At 48.7% G+C, this 27,891-nt stretch overlaps 1 protein-coding gene across 1 annotated transcript in view; it reads left to right on the top strand.

Moving 5' to 3' along the window:
* The window catches only part of TRIO (trio Rho guanine nucleotide exchange factor), a 197,873-nt gene that overhangs the window by 40,527 nt on the left and 129,455 nt on the right, over positions 1 to 27,891 (top strand). The window contains 2 exon segments of the mRNA XM_029941284.1: positions 859 to 1,089; positions 15,850 to 15,972. Of these exon segments, the coding sequence (XP_029797144.1) occupies positions 859 to 1,089; positions 15,850 to 15,972 (354 nt within the window).

Below are 27,891 nucleotides of genomic sequence, written 5' to 3'. Positions count from 1 at the left end.
GATGACGTATGTGAGGAGCCCCCCAGATCCCAGCCCCGCTGCTCATGTGCTCTGTGCCCTTTTTCTTGTCTGATCTGGTCCAGTTGTTCCTGTCACATCCGGCGTGCTTATCCATAAGGCTTACGAATCACTTAAACTTGAAAAATACATAGGTGCTGCATTCCACTTTTATCTTTGCTTATTTCCTTGGTTAGTCTGACTGCTTTCTCTTAGTTGTAATTTGGTTGTTAGCCGCTGTAATATAGAAGTAATAATGAAATCCCTTTTAGAAATGGTATTTTAAATAAAATATCTTTAAATTCATGAATCAATAAAACAGTACTTTAACATTTTTATTCTGTGAAGTGAAATTGCTATCCAGCTACATCAGAAGGTTTAAGTATATATTCTTTGCCAAAGGCTAAATTATGGATCATTTTTCTTAACTGAGGTCTCAAGATTTGGTGTTAAAACTTTGCTCCACTGTGATTGTTTAAGTCTAACATAGTCTCCCAAGAGAAAATTCTTACTTTAAAATTTTAATTTCTAGATAACCCAGCAATACAGTATACGTCAACTGACTTATACCATTTAAGGCAAAATACTATGTTTACTCATCAAGAATGGCATCTCCTACGATGCTTTTTGAAAAGGAGCATTCTTGTACGTTAAGTCCGTGTTCTACCGCATGGGGTCCTGCGGCATCGTCGTTGGAGGACTGGTGGATTTGTTTTCACTTTTATTTTGTTCTTTACGAAACATGCCTGTGAGGAAGACGACAGCTTACCTGTGTGTGCGAGTGTGTGTGAGTGTGTGCGCACACGCGCCCGGGGACGCCGTGACCCCTGGGTAGCCTGACGCCCGTGTGTCTCCTGGCAGGTGAGCCAGGACGGGAAGTCCCTCCTCGACAAGCTGCAGCGGCCGCTGACCCCCGGCAGCTCCGACTCCCTGACGGCCTCAGCCAACTACTCCAAGGCCGTGCACCACGTCCTGGACGTCATCCACGAGGTGCTGCACCACCAGCGGCAGCTCGAGAACATCTGGCAGCACCGCAAGGTCCGGCTCCACCAGCGGCTGCAGCTGTGTGTCTTCCAGCAGGATGTGCAGCAGGTCAGTTCCGGCCGAGCCCAGGCGGGTGGGGGCGGGTGGGGGCGTTCGGGCCGTGCTGGGCCTCCCGGGTGAGGACGGGAGAGGGAAGAAAGACCGTGCACACACACACGTGCACACACGTGTGCACACGCACGCACACAGCACTTTCCCCTCTGGGAGTGACCGTGGTTTCTAGAAAGCGTGGACATCGGCAGAGCGTGCGAGGTGGCACGGGGCCTCCGCTGGAGACTGCCGGGTCTTCTTGAAACAGGTCATTCTCCGTCAGTTTCCTGTGTGAGAATAATGCGGTGGCACTGGCCCCCAGGCGCCGGCACAGTTGAGGATTTGTCTGCTCCCTGATCAGCTACGCACAAAGCTAACAGCGCTTCTCTTCCAGCTGGGTAGATGGTGCACGCCAAGGTACACAGTAGGTGCTCAATAAATACTTGTCTAGCCAAGGAAAAGTGGAATTTTAGGACTATTAATTTCTAAGCAGTTTGCACCTTTTTGTTATTGTTGTTAGAAAAGTAGCCATGAGTCCGGTCCCCAAGCTGGTTGTGCCCTTGTTACGGAGTAAAGAGGATTGTGCTGCCACCAGGGTTTTGAGGAGTCAAGCTGCGGCAGCATGTAAAACATGATACGGCTTTATTGATAGACAAGATGAAAGTTGTGTCCTTGCCTTAAACCAGAGGGAGCCTAGGGTGTGGACGCGGTGCGGACACTGCGGGGGAGGACTTCTGAAGAGCTAGCGGATACCACAGCGATAGGGCTGGGACGAAACCTCCCTCTCCTCCCCGGGCGCCCGGAGCGCTGCGCGGACACGTCCGGGCTCAGCGTCACCGCCCCGAGCGCGGTCCCAAGGCCAGCGGGCTGAGGGTGCGGAGGGCTGTGCTGTGCGCTGCAGACACACAGCTTCTCCGGGTCTTACTGACCATCCTTCTTCGTGCGGTGTGAGTCTGGTGAGTTCAGAGTACTTGAAACTTGCTCTCTGATTTTCTGTTCACACACAACGCTTTGATTCCACTCTGGGTTTTGAGTTCCCTGAAGATGGCATAATATACCAAGTCTCAGACACGTTCGTTTTGATGCTATTCATGCTTCTTGCCAGTGTTATTTTAATCAAAGAGGGTAATTGCCAGGGAGAGAAGATCGAGCAAGGAGTGAACAGGGAGGAGTCCATGTCAGGGACTCATTTGTGAGAACTCAGGTGCCGTGGCTACAGCCTGAATATTAGCTTCTCCTAATTGTTTGAAAACTTTCACGAACCGCGAAATGTTAATCGTTTAAAGGTAATCCTTAAAGGATTTTCCCACTTAGCTCTCTGTCCCTTGGATCGGGTGTTCATTACACATCCACGGACCGTCACACCTTCCAGACTTGTGTCTGAGGCAGCCCCGGGGGCTGTCCCTCCCCTGTCTTCCCAGCTCTGGTGGCTCCGTGGGGCAGCAGGCACGTGAGAATAGGCCACTGAAAGTTTGTGGCGGGGGAGTTGGGAGGCACCTTTGGGAAGAGGCTGAGGAGTCTAGCCATCTAATTTGGCACTAAGTACTTAATGCCCTTGAATCTGAAAACAGCAAACGTTAAATTTTATAGGTAGAAAAGTAGTTATGATAATTACGAGACCAGTTCTTTAAGCTAGACTTTTCTTCTCAAGCATCTGTAGGTTGGGTTGGTGTCGGCAGGGGGAAAGTGTTTTGCAATCCACATAAGGCATATATGGTCCTATTAGCATTTCATAGAAAACAGATAATTGCTCTTCAAGGGAAGCGTTTGTTTGATAAAATGATCTGGAATGGTCTGGACTTGTTATGCAAACAGGAAATTGCTGTGTAGGCTTGAATCATGGAGCATGAAGCAGAGTTGATAAGATTAAGCAAAGCAAGCACTTTACCTCCAAAGGGAGTCTGTAGGATGTCAGAACCAGAAAAGTGTTCCTGAGACTCCAGCAATTACAGCATGTGGACGTTTTTGCTATATTGAGCCAACACTAGGAGAAGTAAGCTGAGAATAAACGGACACAAAATAGTCCTTTAGAAGGACATTGGTCCTTTAGAAGGACATTGTCAGCAGAAGGTAAATGCGTGAAGATGAAGACCAGGTCCATAAAAACATAAGCCAACTCGATACCACAAGTGGGTTTTGCTTGGTTGTTTTGAGGGAGGAAAAAGCATCTGTAGATACTGCTGAGAACGAAGAAAAGCAGCGAACTGCGCGACAGGGAGGGGATGATGCGAATTTTTTTTTATGGAACAATGCTCTAGCAGAGTTTGCGCTTGTCTGCGGAAGGTGCTTGAAACAGAAGCCGGACTGCTCCCAGCGCGTCCTCGGGGAAGGGCAGGGCGACAGTGGGCCTGAGGAGTTTGAGTAAGTTTGGGTTAGTGGTTGACGGTTTTTGTAACAAAGGAACTTTGGTAATTTCAATATGGAAGGTGTTTCAGGTGCTCAGGTGCCAAGGGGCAGGGGAGCTACCGTGTGGCCCTCACCGCTGTCCAGTCGGCCGATGGAGGAACGGGGTGGGGTGACTGCTCAGGTGTGCCTGCTCGCCGCTGACAGACAGAGACCTGGGTCACTGTTGACTTTAAAATAAAAGGAGGGGCACCTGGGTGGTTCAGTCCACCGAGCGGCTGACTCGTGATGTTGGCTCAACTCACGATCCCAGGATATTGACCCTTATGTGGGGCTCTGTGCCGAGTGGGGGGCCCGCTTCAGGTTCTCTCTCTGTCTCTCGCCCTCTCTCTCGCCCTTTCCCTCTTCCCCTCCCCCCAGCTCATGCTCTCTCAATCTCTCTCTAAAAATTAAATAAAAAATAAAATGAACACCCGGCCACACTTCTGGAGGATCAGGTAATACGTGAGTTCCCGTCGCCCTGCGTGTCCTGTTAGAGGGATGCTCAGGACGGCTGGGGGAGGCATGGCCATGTCATGCTGAGCAGCCCTCGTCAGTGGCGGGCGCGCTTTAGTTTGCTCCGACAAGGTTATTTTTCCTGCACTTGTTCCGATGGGGTGATGCTTGTGGAAGGAGGTATTCTGTCGGGTGGCCCCAAACTCCTGTCCTGCTTGCTGTCACTCTGCCTGCCCGTGGATTGGTGCCATGCAGTGACCCTGGCGAGGTGGGTGAGGTGAATGGCCCAGATTCCGCTTTGCTGAAGCAGGCTGTCCTCCCCCCAGAGGCCCCGCCCAGCTGCGGGGTAGCCCTTCATGTCTGGGTGTAAGGATCACCCCTTGTGGGTTACCTCCTGGGAGAGCTCCCTGCAGGTTGATGTGGGGCCATTAGCGAATATTCTGCAAAAATGGCAAAGCACGTCTGGTGTCTCTGGATTCTTGTCATCCACATTGCATTGCATTCTTTTTTTCCAAACCTCTTAATGTGATGGGTGGCACTCAGAGACACAGTGGTAACGGTTTCCTGGGCTGAAGCTCCTTCTCCTGAGGAATCGAGGCCAGTGGGAGCAGACAGTCGGTGGTCTAGTAAATCAGACGGCAGCATGCTCACGTTCGGTGCTGTGTGTCCGGTCATCATCAGGTGTGACTTGCTAAGGTGTAAAGGTGAGTCCTGCCTATGAAGGTGGTGGCTGGAGTGAGGGGGGAAATGCAAATAGCCACCCACGTTACCGGGGTGCCTCGCACACGCAGGATAAGGGTGAATATCTGTGCTTGAGTGACTCGTGCAGGTGTGGGGGGTCCAGGGAGCATGGTCCCCGTCTGCCTCAAACATCAAGGGTCTGGTGTAGAGGGAACATGAAGTCATGTAATAGAGGCACAGGCAACCGTTGCCCAGGGACCATGGCAGTCTTCGCGGGAGAGGTGGCATCTGAGCTAATGTTTGAAGACTGGGTTAGAAAGCCAGAAAGGCTGGTGATGTAGAAGGCTGAGGGCTGGGCAGCGCGAACTGCAGTGACATCAGTGATGTGCAGAGAGCGGCATGCCACCGGCGTGGGTGGTGTGGAGCGGTGAGATGGGGCAGGTGCCAGAAAGGTGACCTCATGGTGACAGCGTGGGACTTGTTTCTGGAGGCTGTGGGACGCCAGTGAAGGGACACAGTGGACCTTGACTGACTGCTGTAAATTGATGCCAGGGCCTGACGTGACTTGTGAGTGGCTGTGAGGCTTTAGTGAGGAGCACTTACGTGGCATCCGGCCCATCCTGGGGCTTCACGGGCGTACTAACACGTGTGTCTTTCCCCTCTGCTGCTCCCAGCAAGCTGTTGGGCTAACGCTTCCGCCCTTAGCTGAGTTCACGGCAGGCAGGGCCTGTGTGCTGTGCACTTGAATCTGGTGCTGTGGGGAAGGGGGGTGGAGGACAGGATCCTGCGTGTGTTAGAAAGGTTGCCCTGGGTGCAGCCAGGTGAGTTAGGTGGAGGGAGCGAGACCGGGGTTGAAGAGACCTCGTGAGTCCTGTTGTGCACCTGCACGCCAGCCATGAGGCCTCTCGGCGAGCACAAGTGGAAGGCCATTGGCAGCCATCTGTGTTTTATTCACTGGTGTTTCCTAAGTGACTGGGGTGCAGCTTTCTATTTGTTGAATGAGTGAGCAGATGAAGAAATTGAAGGAATTACCCAGTTTTGCTAATTAAAGATTCTTTGGGGGTAAAAAGTTTCTTCATTTATTCCGGAGTGGGTGAGGATTGGCCTTACATTGGAATCAAGTCATCTGACTGGGAGATGGAGCAGGAGCTCTGCTTGGCATTGAGGCACGAAGAGTGGCCGGGGAAGTACCTGGGAATTCCGCTAATGCGATGAGCTCTCTAGTAGAGGTTCTGGCCATTTGAACGCAAAATGGGGGTCTTGAATGCAGCAAGGGAGGGAAATCAGGATATGCCGTAAAGGCAAAGGAAGAGGTTTCATGTCTACAGAGCCGTTATTTTGCTGGTTTGGCGTGGGTCTTAGGCTCTGTCCTGTGCCACTAGAAGCCGTCTCGTTGTGACGCTTGACTTAGGAGTTCCTGGTTGGCATCACCTACAGTGGACCTAGCTTTTGAGTGAAGGTTTCTGAGCCTCGTTGTCCTCTGCTCATTAATTTAAGGCTCATCCCACTCGCCAAATCATGGTACAGCCCAGCTATTTAACTTTCTCTTCTGTTTACGTTCGCACGCTCACAGATTTGATTGTGGCTCCTGATAAGTGTGGTTAGAGGATTGCCATCTTTTCTGAGAGTTTCTCCATTGGAATTAGGGGTTACTGGAGGGTTAGTGTTTGGTTAGGGATCCGGAGCCAGCTGGGGGCAGGTAGAGCCTGAGGCTGATCTTCCTAGTGGGTTTAGAGCCAGCTTTCATTACCTTGTGTCCTGGTGAACCCGGGAGAGACTTGACCTCGAGAGTGATCTTAGGAACCAAGCTTGGAAGGAGCTGAAAGCTCAATGGTGGGAGTTAAAAGGGTGGGAAATGGGTGGATCTCCCCCGCCCCAGCAGATAGAACACAAGACCGCAGGAGCCCAGGGGCCTGGGGTGAGTCGGAAGTGAGTAGGGAGCAGAGGTCATCACGCCCCTGACTCAGGCAGAGTCAGGAAACCCTGGGCGCCTGGAGACTCCCTTTTATCGAGTGCCAGCCGCATTGCCAAAGTCCTAGAGGGGAAAGTGCCCAGGGATTAGCTGGACAGGGTGTGCTGCATGCATGCAAATGTGTGTACGTTTGTGCATTTATATACTTCAGTAACTAGACAAGTTATTAAGCTATGTGTAATTACCTTAGTGTTCAAGATTGAGATCTGGTCATAGGAAGATTTGTGGGGGCAGGGGGAGGGATAACTCTGCCCTATTTTATATTCATTTGCGAAGGTTGGGAAAGACAAAAGGATTAGCTCGTGTTAACAGACTGACAGTGTGGTTGGAGTTTGATGGGACTATCCGAAGTGAGACTTGATGTGGGTAATGACCTACCTACCACCTTCCTCCCGCCTTCCTTTCCTTCCTTAGCTTCTTTGTTTTCCTTAAGCAATTTCATGTACTTACGTAATTAAAAGTAGGGCAATGATCATGAGAACTGGTGGTTTATGTATTTTTAGAAGATTGATGGATTGGTAGATGATACTAAAGTTTAATATTCTGCCAACTCCTTTTTTTTTTTATTAAGTTTTTAAAATTTTAATTCCAGTGTAGTTAACAGTGTTAATGTTGGTTTCGGGTGTACAATATAGTGACTCAGCAACTCTATATGTTACTCAGTGCTCATCGTGGTAAGTGCGCTCCTCAATCACCTTCACCTGTTTCACCCAGGGCACCCCCCCCCCCTCATCAGTTTGTTCTCTATAATTAGAAGTCTGTTTCTTGGTTTCTCTCTCCTTCCATCTCTCTCTCTCTCTTTCTCCCTCTCCCTCTCTTTCCCTTTGCTCATTTGTTTTCTTTCATAAGTTCCACATATGAGTGAAAGCATGGTATTTGTCTTTCTCTGGCTGACTTTCTTTGCTTACCATTACACTCTGTAACTCTATCCATCTTATTGCAGATGCAAGATTTCATTCTTTTTTTGTGGCTGGATAATATTCCATTGTGTACGCCACTTCTTCTTTATTTATCAGGGGACACTGGGCTCTTCCATAGTTTGGCTATTGTAAATAATGCTGCAGTAAACATAGGGGTGTAGGTATCCCTTTGAATTAGTGCTTTTGTATTGTTGGGGTAGATAACCAAGTAGTGCAGTTACCGGATTGTAGGCTGGCTCTATTTTTAGCTTTTTGAGGGGCCTCCATGCTATTTTCCACAGTGGCTGCCCGTTTGCATTCACATCAACAGTGCACGAGGGTTCCTTTCTCTCCAAATCTTTGCCAACACTTACATGTCTTTTGTGTTTTTTATTTTAGCTCTTCTTTAAAAAAAATTTTTTTTAATGTTTTATTTATTTTTGAGACAAGAGAGAGACCATGAGCAGGGAAGGGCAGAGAGAGAGGGAGACACAGAATCTGAAGCAGGCTCCAGGCTCTGAGCTGTCAGCACAGAGCCTGATGTGGGGCTTGATCCCACGAATGTGAGATCATGACCTGAGCTGAAGTCAGAGGCTTAACCGACTGAGCCACCCAGGTGCCCCCGCTTTTTTTTTTTTTTTTTTTTAATGTTTTGTTTTAGCTCTTCTGACCTGTGTGAGGTGATATCTCATTGTAGTTTTGATTTGCATTTCCCTGATGAGGAGTGATGTTGAGTATCTTTTCGTGTCTCTGTCAGCCATCTGTATGTCTTTTCATATCTTTTGCCCATTTTTAATTGGACTTTTTGTTTTTTGGGTGTTGAATTGTCTAAGTTTTTTTTGTATATTTTGGATACTGACCCTTTATTGGCTATGTCATTTGCAAATATCGTCGCCCATTCCATAGGTTGCCTTTTAGTTTTATTAATTGTTTCCTTCACTGTGCAGAAGCTTTTTATTTTGGTGTAGTCCCAAGAATTTGTTTTTGCTTTCATTTCCCTTGCTTCGGGAGACGTAGCTAGAAGAATGTTGCTGTGGCCAGTGTCACAGACACTACGGCCTGTGTTCTCTTCTGGGGTTTTTCTGGCTTCAGGTCTCACACCTAGCTCTTTCATCCCTGCCAAGCCCTTCGTGGGCCCTTCTTCATCGATGTCACCTGTGTTCCCGTCTAGCCGAGAGGGCGAGCGCAGAGCGTGTGTTCCTGACATTTCACAGGCTCTTAGTCCAGTAAGCAAAAGCAGCTCTTGCAACACAGGGCATTTTGGTTCTGTGTTTGCGGTGATATTTGCTGTACATTCGTGTAACCTGCTGAGGTTTTTGTTTATTTAAATAGCTTATTTTTCCATGTAGGCATTAGGCTTATAGTATATTTTGGAATGTTCTAGAAACCACAGTTTTCTTAAAGTTTACTTATTCTGAGAGGGAGGGAGGGAGGGAGAGAGAGAGAGAGAGAGAGAATTCCCAAGCAGGCTCTGTGCTGTCAGCGTAGAGCTCAGTGTGGGGCTTGAACTCACAGACAGTGAGATCGTGACCTGAGCTGAAATCAAGAGTTAGAAACTTAACTAATTGATGGAGCCACCCAGACACCCCTAGAAACCATATTTTTTGAAGATCTTTCTATATTAAGAACAATTGGTTAGCTTTTTAGAGCAAACTTAATTCTACTTTTGAAATGCAGTGAATGAAGAAGCAGAGAGTTCTTGACTCCAGTGGAGAGAAGGAAAGAAATGGGGCCTGGGATTATTGTCAGGTAGCTGTGAATACTGGACCTGGCCCCTCCCTCCCTCAGCCCTCAGAGCCCACAGGCGCGTGTTGACTGTGTGTCTCATGTCACTGTGGAAGTCGCACCGTGCACATCATAGAACTTAAGACAAGATCGGGCGCGTTCAGGGTGGTATGGCCGTAGACACACATCATAGAACTTAGAGCCCGAGGCCCTTGCCGTCGTGTGAGGCCCAGCTCCGTACTCTCCACGTAACACAGCTGAGCCTTGAAACAGTCCAGTGACTAGACCGAAGCTCCAGGAAGCCCAGGGTTTTTACCTGCTTCGCTGCTCTTGACCTGAGGAGGATGGTTCACTTCTGAGTGAATCAAAGGGTAAAATTGAACTGACGTGTTACTTGAGGAGGAATATCCAAGTGGGGCAGGACTTCCTAGAAGCGGGGGGCTGCCCACCACTGGGAGGAGTCCAGTTAGTCCCCTGGGGAGCGGGTAAGTGGGGAGGGAGCCCGTCCAGCTCCTCGCGGCTGCCTCGGCTCTCACGTTCTAACCCTGTTCTTGCCCGCGCAGGTGGTCAGCTGGCCTGGCCTCCGCCGGGAAGGGAGGAACGTGACTAAGACTCTGGTTCCAGGTACAAGTCCAGGTGCACGACGCTCTGAGCTTCAGGAAGAGCAGCAGCTGGCAGCCTGAGATAGGGCGAGTGCGTGAAATTCAGCAAGCCGCTCGGAGTTTTCCTTCATTTGTGATTTCACTTCGGGGGTCAGTTTCGTTAATAGCCTCCTCCCAGCGGACGTGCTCACAGCAGTCTTCAGCACCAGGCTTTCCTGAAACCGGTCTCTAAGGGAGGCCTCCTTTTCGGTCTCCTGCTTACCTTTACCAAATTTGCAGTGATGTTGCGTAAGCAGCCAGTCTTTGTTAGAATCATTAAAACACCATCAGTTTGATCATCAAGAAAGCTCTGATCTAAATGATTGTTTCAGGAGCCCTTATTTAAAAATAACACTGAGGAAAAGAAAAAAAACCAACTCTAGAAACACAGTGTGTCTGTTTTGAGATCGGCATCCTCCGTGATTTAAATGAAAACCAGCAGTGGTTGAAGAAGGAAATAACTAAATGAAACTGGGTTAGTTTTGGTTTTATAGGGAATGTAGGATGGGCAGGGAGGAAATTAATATTTTGCCACTGGAAAAATCTGATGAGATACACACAAGAACACACTGAGAGCATTTTAGAAACTACCTTGGTTTTTCGCTTGCTTCGTGTTATTTGTGTTTTATAAACTGAATAAATGTGACTTGAAGGAGTCCTCTTCTTAGGACAGAAAACAGGTCTTCACCGTTTATGTCTCCTCACAACGGTAGCTGGGATTGAGAGATAAGTGGACACCTTCCCTGACTGCGCCTTGCATCCCAGGTTCCCAGGAAAACCAGACTGGCTTCTCGTGTTCCTGGGCGTTTCACGGCCGAGGTCTTCTCTAGTTTTCACAGCCATCCAAGAGTTGGAGCTCTGACTTGAGAAATAATTTTTCAGTGTTCATGCAGTGGCTCCAAACCGTGATGTAACGTGACGTCATGACGGGTCAGAGCCTCAGTCAGGGCTCTGAAGACCTGCGTCTGAGTCTGTTTCCTAGGTTTTTTCCCTTGCGTGAGTCACTTTGCTTCTCCAAGCCCTCATGCCTTGTTGAAGAGGGACAGTAATAAAAGTCCACTCTCTGCATTTGTAGCCCTTGGGGGTAGATGTGTTTGGGGTTAAGAACTTTTGTGACTTGAGGAAGAGAACAGAGTGCGTACACTGTGATGCAGGACAGTCCAGTGGGGTCTGGGCCGCCCGCCCCACCCCGCACTCTGAAGTAAAGCATGGGGACTTCGGCAGCCGGATGCACAAGGACTCACATGACAGGGACTCTGGCCTTAATGCCGAATGAATTTTTGGGACCAAGTTTTGAAAAAAAAATGAGAATTTCAGAGCTCTTTTAGCTTGTGTGTGTGTGTGTGTGTGTGTGTGTGTGTGTGTGTGTATAAGGGATCATGGGCGTGCATGTATTACCCAGGCATAGCGTGGAATAGTTTATCAATAAATGACGCTGGCAGCAGTGACATGACGCGTGGTCACGTTAGAAGGCTGTTCCAGTTGGTATTTGAAATAAACACCTCTGCATTTTAAAGGAAAAATGTCTTCTCATTGGTCTTCATGTTGCCTGCTGTTGAGACACAGGTTTGTAAGAATTAGTTTCCTCTGCTGAGGGTGTGGTATTTATTCACAAAGTGTTTTAAAAAAAAAAAGGCAGTCGTTACTAGAATTAGCAATTTATAGGGCATCTGGATGGCTCCATCAGTTGACTGTCTGAATCTTGATTTTGGCTCTAGTCATGATCTCAGGGTCATGGGATCAAGTCCCACATCGGGCTCCGCACTAAGCATGGAGGCTGCTTCAGGTTCTTTCTCTCTCTCTCTCTCTCTCTCTTTCTCTCTGTGCCCCTTCTTCACTCGCACTTGTGTGCTCACTCTCTCTGCCTCAAAACATGATTTAAAAAAAAAGTAATCCCTGAAACCGTGGATGTTAGGTAGTGGCAGCTTGTCACAGAAAATCACGTGTGGGGCAAAATGGCCAGAACGCTATGTGAGTTGGAGGATGGGTGTCGGTGGCCAGTTCCCACTGCTTTTAGCTGAGGGCTGGTGTTTGTTGTCCATTATAACACTGTCACTTCATCAGAGGTCATTTGCCCAGGAGCCTCCCCCCTGCCATTTACCAACAGAAGCAGTTCTTTCCTTCCAGACCTTATTGTGCCACCTGCCTTACAGCTGAGCCAGCTCAGCAGCCATGTAGACCAGAGGTTACGACAGTGGACCCTCTGCCCAGACTTCCCGGGTCCGAGTCTCCAGACTGGCTCTTCCACCTGGTAGTTGAAGGTCCTTGTCCTATGTCTTCATCTGTGAAATGGGGATATGGTATGCCGCCCCTCCCCCAGCTCACTGTGCGGATTGATGGCTCAGTGTGTGCACAGCCCAGGTCAGTGTCGGCTGCAACCTCAGGTTCTCAACAGCAGTAGAATTATTAGGTGAGAAATGAACAGAATCCTACTTGCCAACCTCATGATCTATTTTGTCATTACAAACAGAGAGCGAAGCTGAACAATCTGTAAGGTTTCCTACCCATCTGACATTTTGATCAGATGCTAGGACCCTGTCTGTGTTGTGTGGTGGCTCACTTCGGAGGGACCTTGATGTTGGGGCTGTCACTGAGTCCATTAGAGGGCACTGATGTACAGAGGAGTGAGCTCACACCACACCCTGCCAACTGAGAGCCAGGTGGCGCGGGCCTCCCAGGGACCAGGGAGCCTGTGGGAGGGCATCACTTTGGGCCTTTTCCTGCAGTCCAGCCACAGAGCAGCAAACCCTGGGCCAGGGTTTGAGGGATTTCTGGGGTTGGGGTCACAAGACAAATGGCAGCCGCTGGCCGTAGCTCAGGTCAGGGAGGCGGCCGGCTGGACTAAGCTGATGAAGCCCCTGATTCCAAATATTTTTATGTTTTAAATGGAAAAGATTCCACAAGCGTGTCTTCGAAATGCTCTTTGGACACTTGTACTGATTCAGGATTCCTTGGCAATCTGGGAAATGTTCTCAAACTTGTGAAAGAAGCCAGCGCCTTGTTGGGGAATTTGGTTTTGAGTATGAGCTGGATTTCACAATTGTCTGCCACTTTTTTTTTAAGTACTTGGCGTTTGTACACCTTCTTTGAATTACTTTCATGTTTGTTGGAAACATGTTTTCACCTGGTATTTACAATTCTAAAGGAACCACTAATAAAAGAAAAATTGTAACCCCGAGTTGGTTGGTTCATAATAGCTTTAATTTCCACCTTATGCTTCCCGAAAGACTTTTCTTAGGCTTAAAAAATAAATTTTTATTGTTTTTAAAATTCTGTATTTTGCTTCCTCAGCCCTTTCTACCAGATAGTGTTTACCTTTTACTTTTTGAAATTGTGCCCTTATGTCAAGCCTGTATTGAGTTCCCAGAAATCATCACGTTGCTGCTTTCTAGTGGCTCAATTTTCCTTTTAACAGTAAAATTGAATAAAAGGAATATCCTATAGCTAAAAAGAAAAATCTCTCAGCCCTTCATACAGATCTGATGGGCCGATTGGCTGTAGCATAGGTATCACTTACATTTCTTTAAGTTCTTTTCAAGCTTAAAATATTTGATCCTTGTCTTCTGCACTGTATTGGCTTCATGCCCAGAGGCACATTCCATTTAACTATACCCAGCCTTTGTGGCTGAAACGTCTTGAAGTTGTCAGTGGACATGTCTTGGGAGTGGAACAGGATCCTGTTTGATAGTATGTATTCAGAGACTCATGTAAACAGCTCAGTGGCTGATGTCTTCCTTGAAGTCAGGCGTGAATGTAGCACTGCTTATTAATGGCAGTACTGAAGCACATTGTCTCTCCCTGGTCTCAAGAAAGGAAAATAATATACTAAGCACACTAATTTAAAAACAATGGATAGGGGCACTTGGCTGGCTCAGTGGGTAGAGCCTGTGACTCTCGATCTCGTGGTCATGAGTTTGAGCCCCGTGTTGGGCGTAGAGATTACTTTTAAAAATTAAATTAGAATGCAATGGATATTATAGCTTGTGCCACCAGAGAGTTTAAAATTAGATGGAACTGTGCCGTTAGCTGTGGGTTACGGGTGGGGGTGGCACTCGTGCTGCGTGTCCGCCGCATTGGTATTGGTGTGCGTAACAGAGATCTCACCGGATACTCACGGCTCCCCGTCATTATCAGCCCTGAGCACTAGGGAAGCTTCTTGTCCGGAAACGATAGAGAACTTGCTTGAGAACACACAGCTAGACACCAGGTATGCAGCCGGGCTAGACACGAAGGGTGGAATCGAGAGCTTTCCCCAGGACTGGGATTGAGGTAACAGAAAACGTGCAGATCCACTAAGAATCACTCTGATGGTGTGACCCGAGGTGACTAGAGGTTGGTGGTGTTGACGAAAGAGGTTCAGAAGGGAGCTGTGACAATAAGGTAAATGTTTAGCTTTAGCACCTGCGGGAAGGCATGGCCTCTGGGCTTCGCCCACCTCCTCCACGTACATGCACTTCTGCTCATCTTACAGGGTCGGTGAGAGGACCACCGGGCCATTTATTCAGGTCTGCAGGCTATTTTAGGTACGTGTACTGCCAACTTTGCTAAACCCTATGCAGAAAGGGCCCTTAGACCCTTGGCTTCTGAAGGTCACGGGTTTGGAGCAACAGATAACAGGTCCAGTTGTCCCTGCACGACTGGCCCTTTCCAGCTGCCTCTTTTTTTTTTTTTTTTTTTTTTTTTTTTTAAGAGCTCTGTCCCCACAGCTGATCTCTAGTGCAGGTAACAAAGCGCGAGGGACCCTTTTCATAGCAGTGAGTCCCACGTGAAGGGCCCTTTCATTGTGGCGTTAGTGGAGTGCCCTTCCTGGTCTGCTTCTTGGTTTTCCTCCAGACCATGTCCCAGCGGTACGTTCCCCAGTTCGTTCTTCAGTCAGAGATCGTTTTGATCCATATTCAGTTACTGTAGTTACTAAGTGTGAAGCATGGGAGGTGGCCTTCCGCCGTGCGTTAACAAGTGTGTTCAAATATTTAAATATCTTCTACCTAAAAGTTTTAGTTTTTGGTGGAAGATGTCACTGACTTATTTTTTGGTAGTTATCTTTTCTCCGTTAGAAAGAGACAAAGTGGGGGCACCTGGGTGGCTCAGTTGGTTACGTCTCCAACTCTTGATTTTGGTTCAGGCCAGGATCTCACGGTCTGTTAGTTGGAGCCCTGTGTTGAGCTCTGATCTGGCAAATGTGGAGCCTGCTTGGGATTTTGTCCCTCTCTCTGCCCCTCCCCCCTAGAAATAAATAAATAAATAAACTTTAAAAATGAGGCAAAGTGTACATTTGATGGTAGTGTGAATATTGTTCTAGGTTTTTTTTTTCTGTTAGATATTGTCAGTTTTTGTGTGTGTGTGGTTTTTCAAGTATGGAAGCCAGTGAACTATGCTCTGTGCCGACCATGAACTTGAAAACATCAGGTCACACTGCCTAACTTGTCCTCCCTTTCTTTATATAGTGGATGTCAACTTGCAAGAACTTTTAAGTAATTAAATTAATGGAATGTTCAGCTTTCCCGACAACTTAGAAGTTTACAGAATAAATTACCCTCAAAGACCAGGACGGAGGCATTTAAGTGTTTTGTTTTCTTAGGTTTTACTTCTGTGTTTTCAGCGTTCTACAGAAGAGACAGAAAAACATTAACTCTATAGTTACACTTGAATTGCCCGAGTTGTGAAGTTTTGAGCCTTATAGAAATGTTAAGTTAAAGTGGTTGTCTGTGGCTTGATAACCACTGTCTTATCCAAAACCCACTCTGTTCTGGAGGCTCCGTCATGCATAAGATGAGGTGAGATTTAATCATGACGGCACATAATGTTTACACAGAGACAGACTTACGCTTCTACAGGAAGACCTGTTGAAAATCATGCTGGGAAAACTAATCAGACGTGTTAGTGTCCAACTGCTTCTAGTTCTTTCCCCCTCTCTTGCTTCTTGTTGTAGTTTTGACAACAGAGTGTCTCCAGCGGATAGCCCTAACCGCCAAACAGGGCAGAACATTGTTTTTATGGCACATGTACCTGTCTTTTGTTGCAGGTGCTGGACTGGATTGAGAACCATGGAGAAGCGTTTCTCAGCAAACATACGGGTGTGGGGAAATCGCTTCATCGGGCCAGAGCTTTGCAGAAACGCCATGAAGATTTTGAGGAAGTAGCACAGGTAACACCGTGGCTTTTATTGGTTTCTCCCCTCAGTGCCCAGGAGCTCGGTTTTGAATTAGTTTTAACCACATCTGAGAGGAGTTCGCTTTGGTCACGTAGGTAGGAAGGCGATCAGAAGAGGTGATGCTCAGATCTGAGTATGAAGTGTCCTTGTCTGTGCAGAGGGATGTGTCACCAGTGATGTGTTCTTGAAACAGAAAAATGGCCCGGATGTTTTTGCCATACTTATTGTACCAGTGTCTGTTGACTAGCTTGTGAAATCTCAGTGTATAATCAGGCAGCGACAGGCCAGCTCTTCCTGGTCCTTCTCTGGTTCTCTGCAGCGCGTGTGACAGGTGGGGGTGTGTTCAGAGCAGAGGATGTGTGGAGTTGGAGCATTGGTTTTAACTCTTTACAGTTTCTGAGACTAACTTCTTTATCTGGAAAGTAGGCACAGTAATGGCTTCTAGAGAGGAAGTCAGGAATGTGTGTGGCAGCATCATTTAGAGTGTCCAGGCCAGGTCATTCCTCCAACTTATTTGGTAAGTGTGTTTTTTGTTTTGTTTTGCAAGCAGAGTGAAGGAGGGAGAAATTACAATAACATGGTATGTGCTTTGTTTGTGTGTGTGCGCTCTGTTATATGGAAGTTATAAGGAGCTGTGGAGAAAGTTAATTTAAAAAGAAGTCGTCTAGTAAGACACTTCCAAACCAAAGCACGCTGTGGCAAAACTGCAGACCGTCATAGACAAAGCGTTAAAAACAGGAAGAGAGAAGTGACAGAAGCAGCCCAGAGCGAAGGACTGTTAGAGAGCCGGCTTCTCGCCAGGAGCCACAGGTTCCGGAAATTGGGAAGTCAACTCTGAGCCTGGAATTCCAAATGCGGCTGAACTGCCGTTCAGTGATGAGGACGAAGTGCGGACTGAGAGGGGGAGACACCGGGACTCCAGTACTTTCCAGAAGGTCTAAAGAGTACAGTTTAGTACGAGTAATGGAAGCACCACTGTAGTGTGGACACTGCAGGGACAGGGACTTTGTTCACGTCTCCATGAGTGACACCAGGGCCGTGGCTGGCACACTTAGTTGACGAGCATATATGTGTTGAATGAGCTAGTTAAATGAATAAAAAGGGAAGTATGAAAAGAAAGGACTAGGATCACGAATAAGCATAGAAATAGGTAAATATATTTGTAAATCAAAGGATTGGCCATTTAAACAGCAGACAGAGGGTTTGGCGATTGTTAGAAGTGGGACTAATGTGCCAGAGCGCTCTACTATGGGCGGCGGAAGGTTCCGAGGGTGCAGGACCTTCTGGATACCTGACACTTTTAAACCCGGGTGGCAGTCGCCCTGTTGAGTGACCACTGACAGTGTAGGGATGGGAAGCATCACTTCGTAGTAAACATAGAAGGGAAAGAAATACAGAAAACTGGGAAAAAAAAATTCATGCGTGTGGGTCTGGTGGAAGCAAAAGAAACAAAGAAAACAAAAATCATGATCAAAATCGCAAAATACATTGTAGTAACTTGCTCCTACGTATCAGTAATTACAGTAAATACAAACTAGATTTTACTGTTTTATATTCGTTAAGAGACAAAAGATGGACTATCTCTTAAAAATCATGCTATGTGTTTTTTTCAGAGGGCACACCTAATACATAAATACCCAGGAAATTTGGAAGCATATGACCTGTTAGAAAAAGATCCACCAGGCAAATATTAACCAAAATAAGACTGATATAGGAATATTAACATTAAGCAAATAGGCTAGAAAGTCTGAACACATTCTTAGATATGAAGAGGATCTTCCCTCACAGAAGGAAGAGTGTCCGTATACAGCCAGCCGTGTGGCCTCTTCCGTAAATCACAGGAGGAGTAAACCGTGGCCATGTGTCCCCGGGTTTTGCACGGCAGAGCGTCTAGGCCCATGCTCGTTTGGGGAACTGAATCTGGGACCGAGTTACGGGACACCCAGACAGCTGCACTTAAGTCTTGTTTGGTGAAAACGCTTTAACAAGTTACCTTCTCCACACGTCCTCACACACGGAGCCAGAGCGCCAGTCCTGACGTTTTGGCCTTCTTCATCCCAACAAATGAGCTGGAAGGGATTGCGTGTCCAGCAGCCGTGCCACAACCACGAGGGACCTTTGGAGCACTTTTCTCGTCTGTTTGGTTTGTGGTGTCCCCAACCTCGTGCCTGCTGGAAAGTATTGCGTCTTTCTCTTGTAGCGGCAGAAATGTGGAACATGTGCTCTTATCTCCCCTTCGTGTTTTCTGTGAGATAAGCGACTGCTGCGGCCGATGTGGTGTGGGGGTGGACAGGAGAGTTGTGTCACGTGAGCAGAGACTTGGGGCCCCACAGAAAGCAAAAGGCAGAACCGCCAGCTCTGGAGATGGAGTGCCCCTCCCCTCCCCCGCCCCAAGTAGCGTGGTTGCCCGTGACGGCAGGCTGGGCTGTCCTGAGCTTGCTGATGGGGACGACGCTGGTGTGCTGAATGTCCTCGCGTGACTAGCACCCCATCAACCCTTCTCCCTCCAGTTCGTGTGCCGCCTTCCATTCTAAATTCCGGAAACCTCTCATGTGGCTGATGTGGCCCTGTCTTTTCGTGGTAAACTCATTTCCTTGGGTCTAAGGCCACCATCAGAGCTGTGAGCACAGGTTTGCAGCGGGCAGCAAGAGTGAGAAGGCTTTCTTTGCAGAACACGTTTCTGCCCAAAGGTTTCTAGGGCAAGCCAAAGGCTAAAGTGGTGCCCTGGGCTGCGGTCTGCTTTTTACCCCTCAGAGCAGGTGCCTGCTGGCTCCTGCCTCTACCCGGCTGAGCCCCGGCCCTTCCTTATCGCTGCTCATTGTCCCTGGGGTTCTAAGGGGCGCCCTACCCACTTCCCCTTACACCAAAAGACCTGTGCACCAAAAGAAGCCTTAGGTGCACTTTTGGTCACTTTGCAAACATCATCATCCCCTCTCCCTCCGTCCAGTTTTCAGATACTGGCCATGTGTCAGGCACTCTGACAGCCACAGGGTGTGGGGGACAGAGGGTGGGTAGGTGGGAGGCCAGAGCAGGGCCTTCGGAATAGGCACGGCCACCTGAGAGACGCCTTTCCTTGGCAGTTGTTGATGTCTGAGCACACACCCGCAGTTAGTAAAACTCAGCTTGGTGACAGGAGGAGGAAGATACTAGATGCAGTCATGGGGGACGTCAGGGAGGCTGGACTGTTGAGCACCACTGCCAGAGGCTGGGCTAGCGGGCCAGCGCTTGCGGAGCCGTGTGCGGACTGCCGACCTCTCCCATCTGTGGGCCTCTCTCTGTTGCACACCCACTGCTGGGTGCAGGCTCTGAACTTCACCCTGAACATGGCCATGTTCTCCACTGTCCTCACCCGCTGCCAGTACGTGCATGGGCCCTTCAGTTATGACCTCTTTTCCTGGCATCTTCAACTTCTCCCTCTTTTAGTTCTTCCTGGCCCGAAATAGTTCTTCCTGGCCCTCCCCTCTCTTGAAGAATGTCGTGAGACAACTCCATAAGGAGCCGGGCTTCATTAGGACCGCGTGCAGCAGACTTGGTGTGGACAGACCGTGGCCTTGGAGTCAGGGCTGAGCTGTGCGTTGTGTGTGTAGCTTCGGTCATTGAAGCTTTCCAGCTCTTCCCAAGAGCCACAGCCTTGGTCTTGCCGCCGCACCGGGAGTGATTCCTCTGTAGGTTTTAGCTGCTGGTTGGTGTTAGAAGCGTGTTGTGCCACTTTGCTGTGCCTGCCAGTCTCCCGCGGCCTCCTGCAGCCTGGCCGTGCTTGTTACTGATAAAATTGCACGTACAATTGTGCCATGAGCGCCACAGCCTTGGTCTTGCCGCCGCACCGGGAGTGAGGCCTCCGGAGGGAGCTGTACCCACTTTTCTTCTCTTCTCTGCCCTCCCCTCTCCGGCAGATTTCTGTCCAAACAGATTACAACAGAAGTGGTTATAGCAGAGATCAAGTTTATAGTTCAGACTTCTGTATTTTTTTGGGCCAGGATGGCCTTTGAAGGCACCTTAAATATGAGAACAGAGGTATTGTTAGTGCTGAACAAGGGGCCGTGTTTGATTTTCTGAAACATTTTCACAAAAGTAAAACAATTTGGGGGGTTTAGGGAGAAGAACTTCCTTTTTGCATTTGTTCAGTACTTGTTCAGGGTTGGTTAGTTTGTTAGGGTTGTGTTTCGGAGGGTCCTTTGTCAGTTGAATGCTAAATTGCCTTTAGAGCTCTTGAATTAGCAGTTTATGAGACACACTTTTCTTACAGTCAGCTTCTTCAAAACACCGACTTGTGGCATATGATGAAGTAACACAACAGGACACAAAAAGGAAGTGGTGAAAGTCGTATGGTCAAGTTCACTTCAACTGCACTAAACATAGATTTATTACGTGGAACGATTCTGGCGTTCTGGCAAGGTCGAACCCGAGAGGAGCGGCGGACTAGCGTGGTGGAGGCGGGTCGCAGTGCGGGCCCCCGCTGGGGCTGGGTTTCAGGCGCCCCCAGAGCCGCAGCGGGGGGCACGCGGAGCAGTTTGCAGAGCCTGGAATCTCCTCTCCACTAACCTGAAGGTGCCCTCCTCCTTTGTGTTGTACAGTGATTGTGAGTAGATGCTTCCTCTTGCCGATGCGTTTCCAGAGTGTGCCGTGTGCGGCCGTGGCGCATCCTCACGCAGGAGCTTCAAAGAAGAAACCCATGCTTGGCCACACGGAGCCCTCTGCAGATGCCTGCTGCAGAGGGAGATGCTCTTTGGCGGGTGTCTTCTCTTTTACCTTCTACGTAGGTATTCAAGTTAGCGTTCCTTTTTGGATTTCAGAGGCTGTGATTACAACAGCCAGTCAAGCCCAGAAAGGTCTGCTTCAAGAAAGAAGCCAGTTTTGAGAGCACAGATTTCTGGGTGCAAGGAGTAGGTCTCTGTGCGGCATCTTCCCATGGGTGTCTGTCCTGTGAGCTTACACTGCCTTCCCTCCCAGGGGCTTACTACTTCCTGGGATTCAGATCACCTTCCGAAGGTGTAACCTGTCGTGGCAGTGTGCTCCATGAAGCCAGCTCTTTCAACAGCTTTGTATGTGCTGCAAATCAGCTCGTTTCCAGGATAAGGTGACATTTAGCAAAGCAGGAGACATTACATTGGGGCAGGATTTTTCTGCAGATTATCAGGTCTGTTCTCCCAATTTCCTGGTCATTACTGAACTTACTGTTGTCTTTTGTGGCTACTTCATCTGTAGCGTGTGAACATACAGAATGCTTCCCCATTTTCAGCATGCCCTAAATTTCTGATTCACTGCTATTAATAGATGCTAGCTCCTGTATAGTATGCTGCCATTTTGCAGTAAGATCATTTTAAAATATAAGATGTCGTGTTTTCTCCTTTAAAATAAATTAGTAGTGGAACATTTAGGGCTGATGTCTACTATCAGGGGTTTCCTTTGAGTTGCCGTGTGCCTGCAAGATCTCCAGTTTCCCTTTAGAAAACACTTCTTAGATTTACTAATGCCTCCAGTGCTTTTATGACCATGGGCAAGTTCCTCAGTCTCCCCGAGCCTCAGTTTCCCTACCTGTAAAACAATACCTAATTGCTCCTGTGGCGAGGAAGCTGGAATGAGACTATATAAACCGGTGCCCGGGTGGCTCAGATGGTTGAGTGTCCACGTCATGATCTTATGGTTCGTGGGTTTGAGCCCTATGTCAGGCTCCGTGTTGACAGCTTAGAGCCAGAAGGCCTGTCTTTAGATTCTGTGTCTCCCTGTCTCTCTGACTCTCTCCTGCTCATGTTGTCTCTCTCTCTCTCTCTCAAAAATAAGTAAAACATTAAAAAAAAAAACTCTATAAACAATATGCCTGGCACTCAGCAGATACTTGTATGTGTCAGTCCCTTGCCTAGAACCCTCCCCTTTCCCGCTCCCCACAGAATTGTTTCTCTGGTAAAACGCCAGCACATGCAGACAGCAGTCAGGAGTCGCCCTTTTGCTAACCTAAATGTAGGCCACATGGACTTTTTCAGTTCTGCTCTTAGTGTTGTGAGTTCGGTCCTGCTCTAGCGCATTTCAGCTCCGCGTCACCCGTGTGGGGGTGGGGGGGACAGGAAGTGTCCTGTGCTTTCCCTTGGGGACGAGAAGAGGATCCCAGAGACATTATGGGCCATTTTGGCAATTCAGGACACTGGGGTTTTCCATATGGATTGTAGACGTACTGGCCCATCATTCCTGTTTGTTACATTAGTATAAAATACCTCGGAAGTTTTCTGTGTGCACACTGTGTGTTGTTGTTACTTTAAAACAAACAAATGGAATAGGAATATACATCCCTTGACATGAGATGGAGAAAACCCATCTTTTCCTCTGGTTTCTACCTAAGTGTCGCCTCTGCCGGCTGCTGGCAGTGCCAGACTGTTGCCGCCCAGGGTCTCCCAGGGTCCGCAAGGAAGGGAAGGCCGGCTCTGCCCTGCAGTGTTTCCTGAGTCCCAGCTCTTGCGCAACTTTAATTACTTCCCCCGAAAAGAGGAAACCGTTCAGCCCCCACCCTGGCCCAGCCCTCACGGTGTCTGCTCTGATCCTCATCGTGGGAATGGTGGCCCACCTCTGCGAGGAAGGCCTAGGCCTGGGTGCACAGAGAGATGCCCTCAGGGACAGGATGGCAGGCAGCAGGCAGGAGGCGTCCAGCTGCTTCAGGCTCTCAAACAGCCTCCTGATACCACATCCCCTTAAGCACAACTTGAAGTTCTGAATTGCCCCTCGAGAGAGGAACCCTGGACTGGGCATCTGTTGTCCGCACAATCCCAGCCCTCCTGACGGACGTGGGCAGGTTACTTCCCCTTTGCGCCTCGCTCGCCCACCGTGCTGGCGACAGGGCTGCTGCACGGCCCCAAGGTCAGCACTGTGCGACCAGGTGCCCCAAGGTCAGCGCTGTATGACCAGGAATGCTCGGCGGGCTACACGTCTGCTTCAGGTCTCGGCCCCGGGGCCCGGGGTGCGCTCCGGCCGCAGGGGGGCCGTGGGCGTCCGAGCCGCTGCTTGCTGGCCCTGGCTCCGGGGACAGCCACGGAACGAGGCACGTGGGCTCGATCTCTCCGAGCGCAAAGCGAGAAGCCGGGCTTTGTAAATGCCCCTCACTGTCCTCCACAGTTAGATGTCCACTTGCTTGCGTGGAACAGTCCCTGTCTCAGATACCCTCCCTGCTGGCCAAGACGCAGGAAAGCCTGAGAGACACACGCTCAGTGTTGGGAGGCAGTATCGCCCTGGGTCCTCCTATCACACGTGGGACGTAAGCCACCTCATGACTGCGGTGACAGTAGAAAATTGGATTGGGCTCCTAAAGAAAAGTGTGTGTGCAGCACAAGCATGGAACTTGTCAGCTTCTTCCAGTGCTGGCGCCCCATCCTCCCGCTGCCCAGAGATGCGGAGCGCGCTCCCCGGTGAGGCTCCGTGGGGGGAGGCAGAGGCCTCCACAAAGCCATTGTCCCCAGCAGAGTCCCCTCACACTAAGCCTCGCATGCTCAGAGAACCTTCATACGCAACGTGTGCGGATCGTCTGTGGCAGGGGCTCTTGATGCTAAATGCTCACCAACTGTGAGCGGGCCTGAGCCGGACGCTTAACCGGCTGAGCCACCAGGTGCCCCAGTAGGCGAAAGCTTTTTTTTAAATATTAGCTGTGTATGGTGTGCCTGAGTGGCTCAGTCTCAGTCGGTTAAGCGTCTGACTCGGGCTCACGTAGTATCTCACGGTTTGTGAGTTGGAGCCCCACGTCGGGCTCTGTGCTGACAGCTGGAGCCTGGAGCCTGTCTTCAGATTCTGTGTCTCCCTCTGTCTCTCCCCCATGCCTCCACTCCTACTCCGTGTTTCTCTCTCTCAAAAATAGATAACATTAAAAAATTTAAGAAAATGTGCTCTGTATATGTGTGTGTTGCATATACACACACACACACACATAGCTGAGCCTTGAACAACACGGGGGTGAGGGGTCCCAAGCCCCTGTGCTGTTGAAAATCACATATAACTTTTGACTCCCCCTTAAATTTCACGAATAGCCCTACTGTGGGCAGGAAGCCTTACTGATCGATCACATAAATGGTCAGTTAACAAATTTGATATGTTGGATGTATTACATACGTATTCTTTATGCTGACATAAGCTAGAAAAGGAAATGTTAATAAAATTATAAGGAAAGTATATTTGTGGTACTGTATTTATCAGGGGAAAATATCCATGTACATTTGGACCCAAGCAGTTCAAGCATGTGTTGTACAAGGGTCAACTACATAAACACACGTATTTTGTTTTTCGTTTTTTAATATCTACATAATATTCTGTTCTTAAAAAACCACAATTTATTTAATTTCCCATTAATGAATATTTTTTCTTTCTCTTTCTCTCTCCTTCCTTCCTTCCTTCCTTCCTTCCTTCCTTCCTTCCTTCCTTCCTTACTTTCAGTTGTTTTAGATTTACATCCAAGTTAGCATAGAGTGCAACAATGATTTCAGGAATAGATTCCTTAATGCCCCTCCCCCATTTAGCCCATCCCCCTCCCACAACCCTCCAGCAGCCCTCTGTTTGTTCTCTATATTTAGAGTCTCTTACGTTTTTGTCCCCCTCCCTGTTTTTATATTATTTTTGCTTCACTTCCCTTATGTTCATCTGTTTTGTATCTTAAATTCCTCATATGAGTGAAGTCATATGATGTTTGTCTTTCTCTAATTTTGCTTAGCCTAATACCCTCTAGTCCCATCCACGTAGTTGCAAATGGCAAGATTTCATTCTTCTCTGATTGCCGAGTAGTACCCCATGGTATATATATACCACATCTTCGGTATCCGTTCATCCATTGATGGACATTTGGGCTCTGTCCATACTTTGGCTATTGTTGACAGGGTGGCTATAAACATTGGGGTGCATGTACCCTTCTGAAACGGCACATCTGTATCCCTAGGAGTGCAATTGCTGGGTCGTAGGGTAGTTCTGTTTTTAGTTGTTTGAGGAACCTCCATGCTGTTTTCCAGAGCGGCTGCACCAGTTTGCACTCCCACCAGCAGTGCAGAAGAGATCCTCTTTCTCCGTGTCCTCACCAACATCTATTGTTGCCTGCGTTGTTAACGTTAGCCATTCTGACAGGTGTGAGGTGGTACCTCATTGTGGTTTCGATTTGTATTTCCTGGATGATGAATGATGTTGAGCATTTTCTCATGTGTTGGTTGGCCATCTGGATGTCTCCTTTGGAGAAGTATCTGTTCATGTCTTTTTTCCATTTCTTTACTGGATTATTTGTTTTTGGGTATTGAGTTTGATAAGTTATTAATAGATTTTGGATCCTAACCCTTTATGTGATATGTCATTTGCAAATATTTTCTCCCATTCTGTTGGTTGCCTTTTAGTTTTCCTGATGGTTTCCTTCACTGTGCATAAACTTTTTATTTTGATGAGGTCCTGATAGTTCATTTTTGCTTCTGTTACCCTTATGTCTGGAGACGTGTTGAGTAAGAAGGTCAAAGAGGTTTTGCCTGCTTTCTCCTTTAGGATTTTGATGGCTTCCTGTCTTACAGTTAGGTCTTTCATCCGTTTTGAGTTTATTTTTGTGTATGGTGTAAGAAAGTGGTCCAGGTTCATTTTTCTGCGTGTCGCTGTCCAGTTTTCCCAGCACCATCTGCTGAAGAGACTGTCTTTATTCCACCGGAGATTCTTTCCTGCCTTGTCAAAGGTGAGTTGGCATCCATTTCTGGGTTCCCTGTTTGTTCCATTCATCTGAGTGTCTGTTTCTGTGCCAGTACATACTGTCTTGATGACGGCTTTGGACTACAGCTTCAAGTCCGGGAGTGTGATGCCGCCTGCTTTGGTTTTCTTTTTCAAGATTGCTTTGTCTATTCAGGGCCTTTTCTGGTTCCATACAAAGTTTAGGATTGTTTGTTCTAGCTCTGTGAAGAATGCTAGTGTTATTTTGATAGGGATTGCTATGCCACGTGTAGTTTTTAAATATACTTTATTTTTTAGACCAGTTTTAGATTTACCGAAAGGTCGTGAAGATGATGGGGAAGCTCTCAGACCCTGTCCCCAGCTTCCCTCCGGCTGCTCTTTCTTACTGTGGCACATCTGTTCCAGTTGTCAGACACTGATCTGCTACCATAAACTGAAGCTTGTCCTTTGTTTGGTTCCCTGAGTTTCCCTGTTTCCAGGGCCCCTCCAGGCTGCCGCATTGCACGTGGCTGTCCTGTCTTCTTAGGCTCCTCTTGCCTCAGAGTTTCTGTCGTTCCTTTTTATTGTTGTCACTAGCATCCGCATCCTTTCCCTCATTGGGGCATTATGTCCCCTCATCTGTCCGTAAGGCAGTGATGTCTGCGTCCTGCGGCTCAGGGGCACCGAGTCCGTGACGTCACTGGCGTTCAAGCCCTGGCCTCTGCCGTGAGTCCTTCCTTCCCGGCACTCGGAGTCCCCGAGCAGTGTGACGTCAGCATGTGGAGCGCCTCTTGTCCAGGTCCTCCCCGGGAGGCTGCCGGCCTGGGCCTCGGGTGCGGAGGTCCAGAAGCTCTTTGGAAGTGCGCATGTCACTCTCTCTCCGTACAGGGATTGTTAGGTCGCGTCGAGTGGACAGACAGCCCTTTAATGCACTGGTAGGTTCTGCAGTCAGATTGGGAACTGACCATGCTTTCACGTTACTTCAGATAATTGTTTCCAAAGAATATGCAAAATGCTTATATATGCATGTTCCAACTCCAGCCATAATTAGTAAATTTTAAGGGATCCTTTGACATCTCTTCACCCATTTCTAAAGAGAGCTCTGAAAGATCCTCTGTTGATAGTGAAGAATACCAAACAGAGAAGCCCCCCAGAGGGGCCAGGCCCCGTTGACACTGACTGCCAGAGGCGGCGGCGGACCTCGCCTCGCAGCAGCGCGCACACGGTGCTGCCTGAACCCAGTTTTCAGGGGGGTGTCCCACAAGCCGAACAACACGTGGATGGCCGTGGGCACAGTCTGTACCCTCAGATTGGGCCGAGTCCTGCTCCCGTGCCGCCAACCTTGTCCTCTGGGCCCCGTTTCCTTACCCAGGGAAGGGGCTGGGTCGGGCTCACACCTGAGGCTCAGCAAGGGCTCAGGATGGTGGCTTGTGGAGACCTGGGTGTTCAGCCTGTGCTGATGACAAAAGAACAGACTGGCTCTGAGTTGGTTTTCATTGTCACTTTGAAATTCTCCATAGACCCTACTTGTGGCCTGCATGGGGATGGAGCGCTGTGCCCCAACCCTGACGCCTGGGGTGCCCCTCACTGTTCTGTGTGTCAGCGTCCTCCTTCCTGAGACCCCAAGCCTATCCTGCTGTGTTGATAGCTGCTCTAGATGCTCTTCAACTTGCAGGAGTGTCGGACGGGCAGCGCAGAGAACGGACCCCTCCCCTGGACCGCCGATGCTAGCGTCCGCTTCCCGCCAAGGAGGGATGCCTTTCTGTGCACCCCCCAGGAACACAGTCGTCTGGAGCTTAGCACTGCTGGGTGCTTGCCCTTCAACTCCAGCCCCGGCATGTCCTCACAGCTGAGGGATGTGGTGCACAGTCACCGGCATTGTCGAGTTGTCACGTCTCCAAGTCCTTTGTGTTTATAGCACTTTCTCGGTTGTGCCTAAGTTTTTCTGACCTTTGGAAGATTTCAAGCTTGTTATTTTGGAGACTGCTTCTCACTCTGGGTTTGTCTGATGCTTCCTTTTGATTAGATTCCAGTTTTATGTCTTCGGGCAGGAATGTCATGGACATGCCGCCGTGTCCTTGTGCTGGCCCATTGGGCAGCACCCGATTTTCATTTGTCCTGTTCCATGTGGCATTCGCTTTGACTTCTGGTTAAAGTGGTGTCTGCCAGACGTCTCCATTGTAGGATGAATCTCCCTCTCCCCCTTTGTAATTAAAAAGCACTTAGTGGGGAGCTCCTTTGAATTTCTGTAAATGTCCTGTTCCTCAGCGGGTT

This window comes from Suricata suricatta, chromosome 6 (assembly GCF_006229205.1).
Source record: "Suricata suricatta isolate VVHF042 chromosome 6, meerkat_22Aug2017_6uvM2_HiC, whole genome shotgun sequence".
NCBI lineage: Eukaryota > Metazoa > Chordata > Mammalia > Carnivora > Herpestidae > Suricata > Suricata suricatta.
The sequence above is the reverse complement of the archived record's forward strand: the minus strand, read 5'-3'. Positions and strand labels throughout refer to the sequence as shown.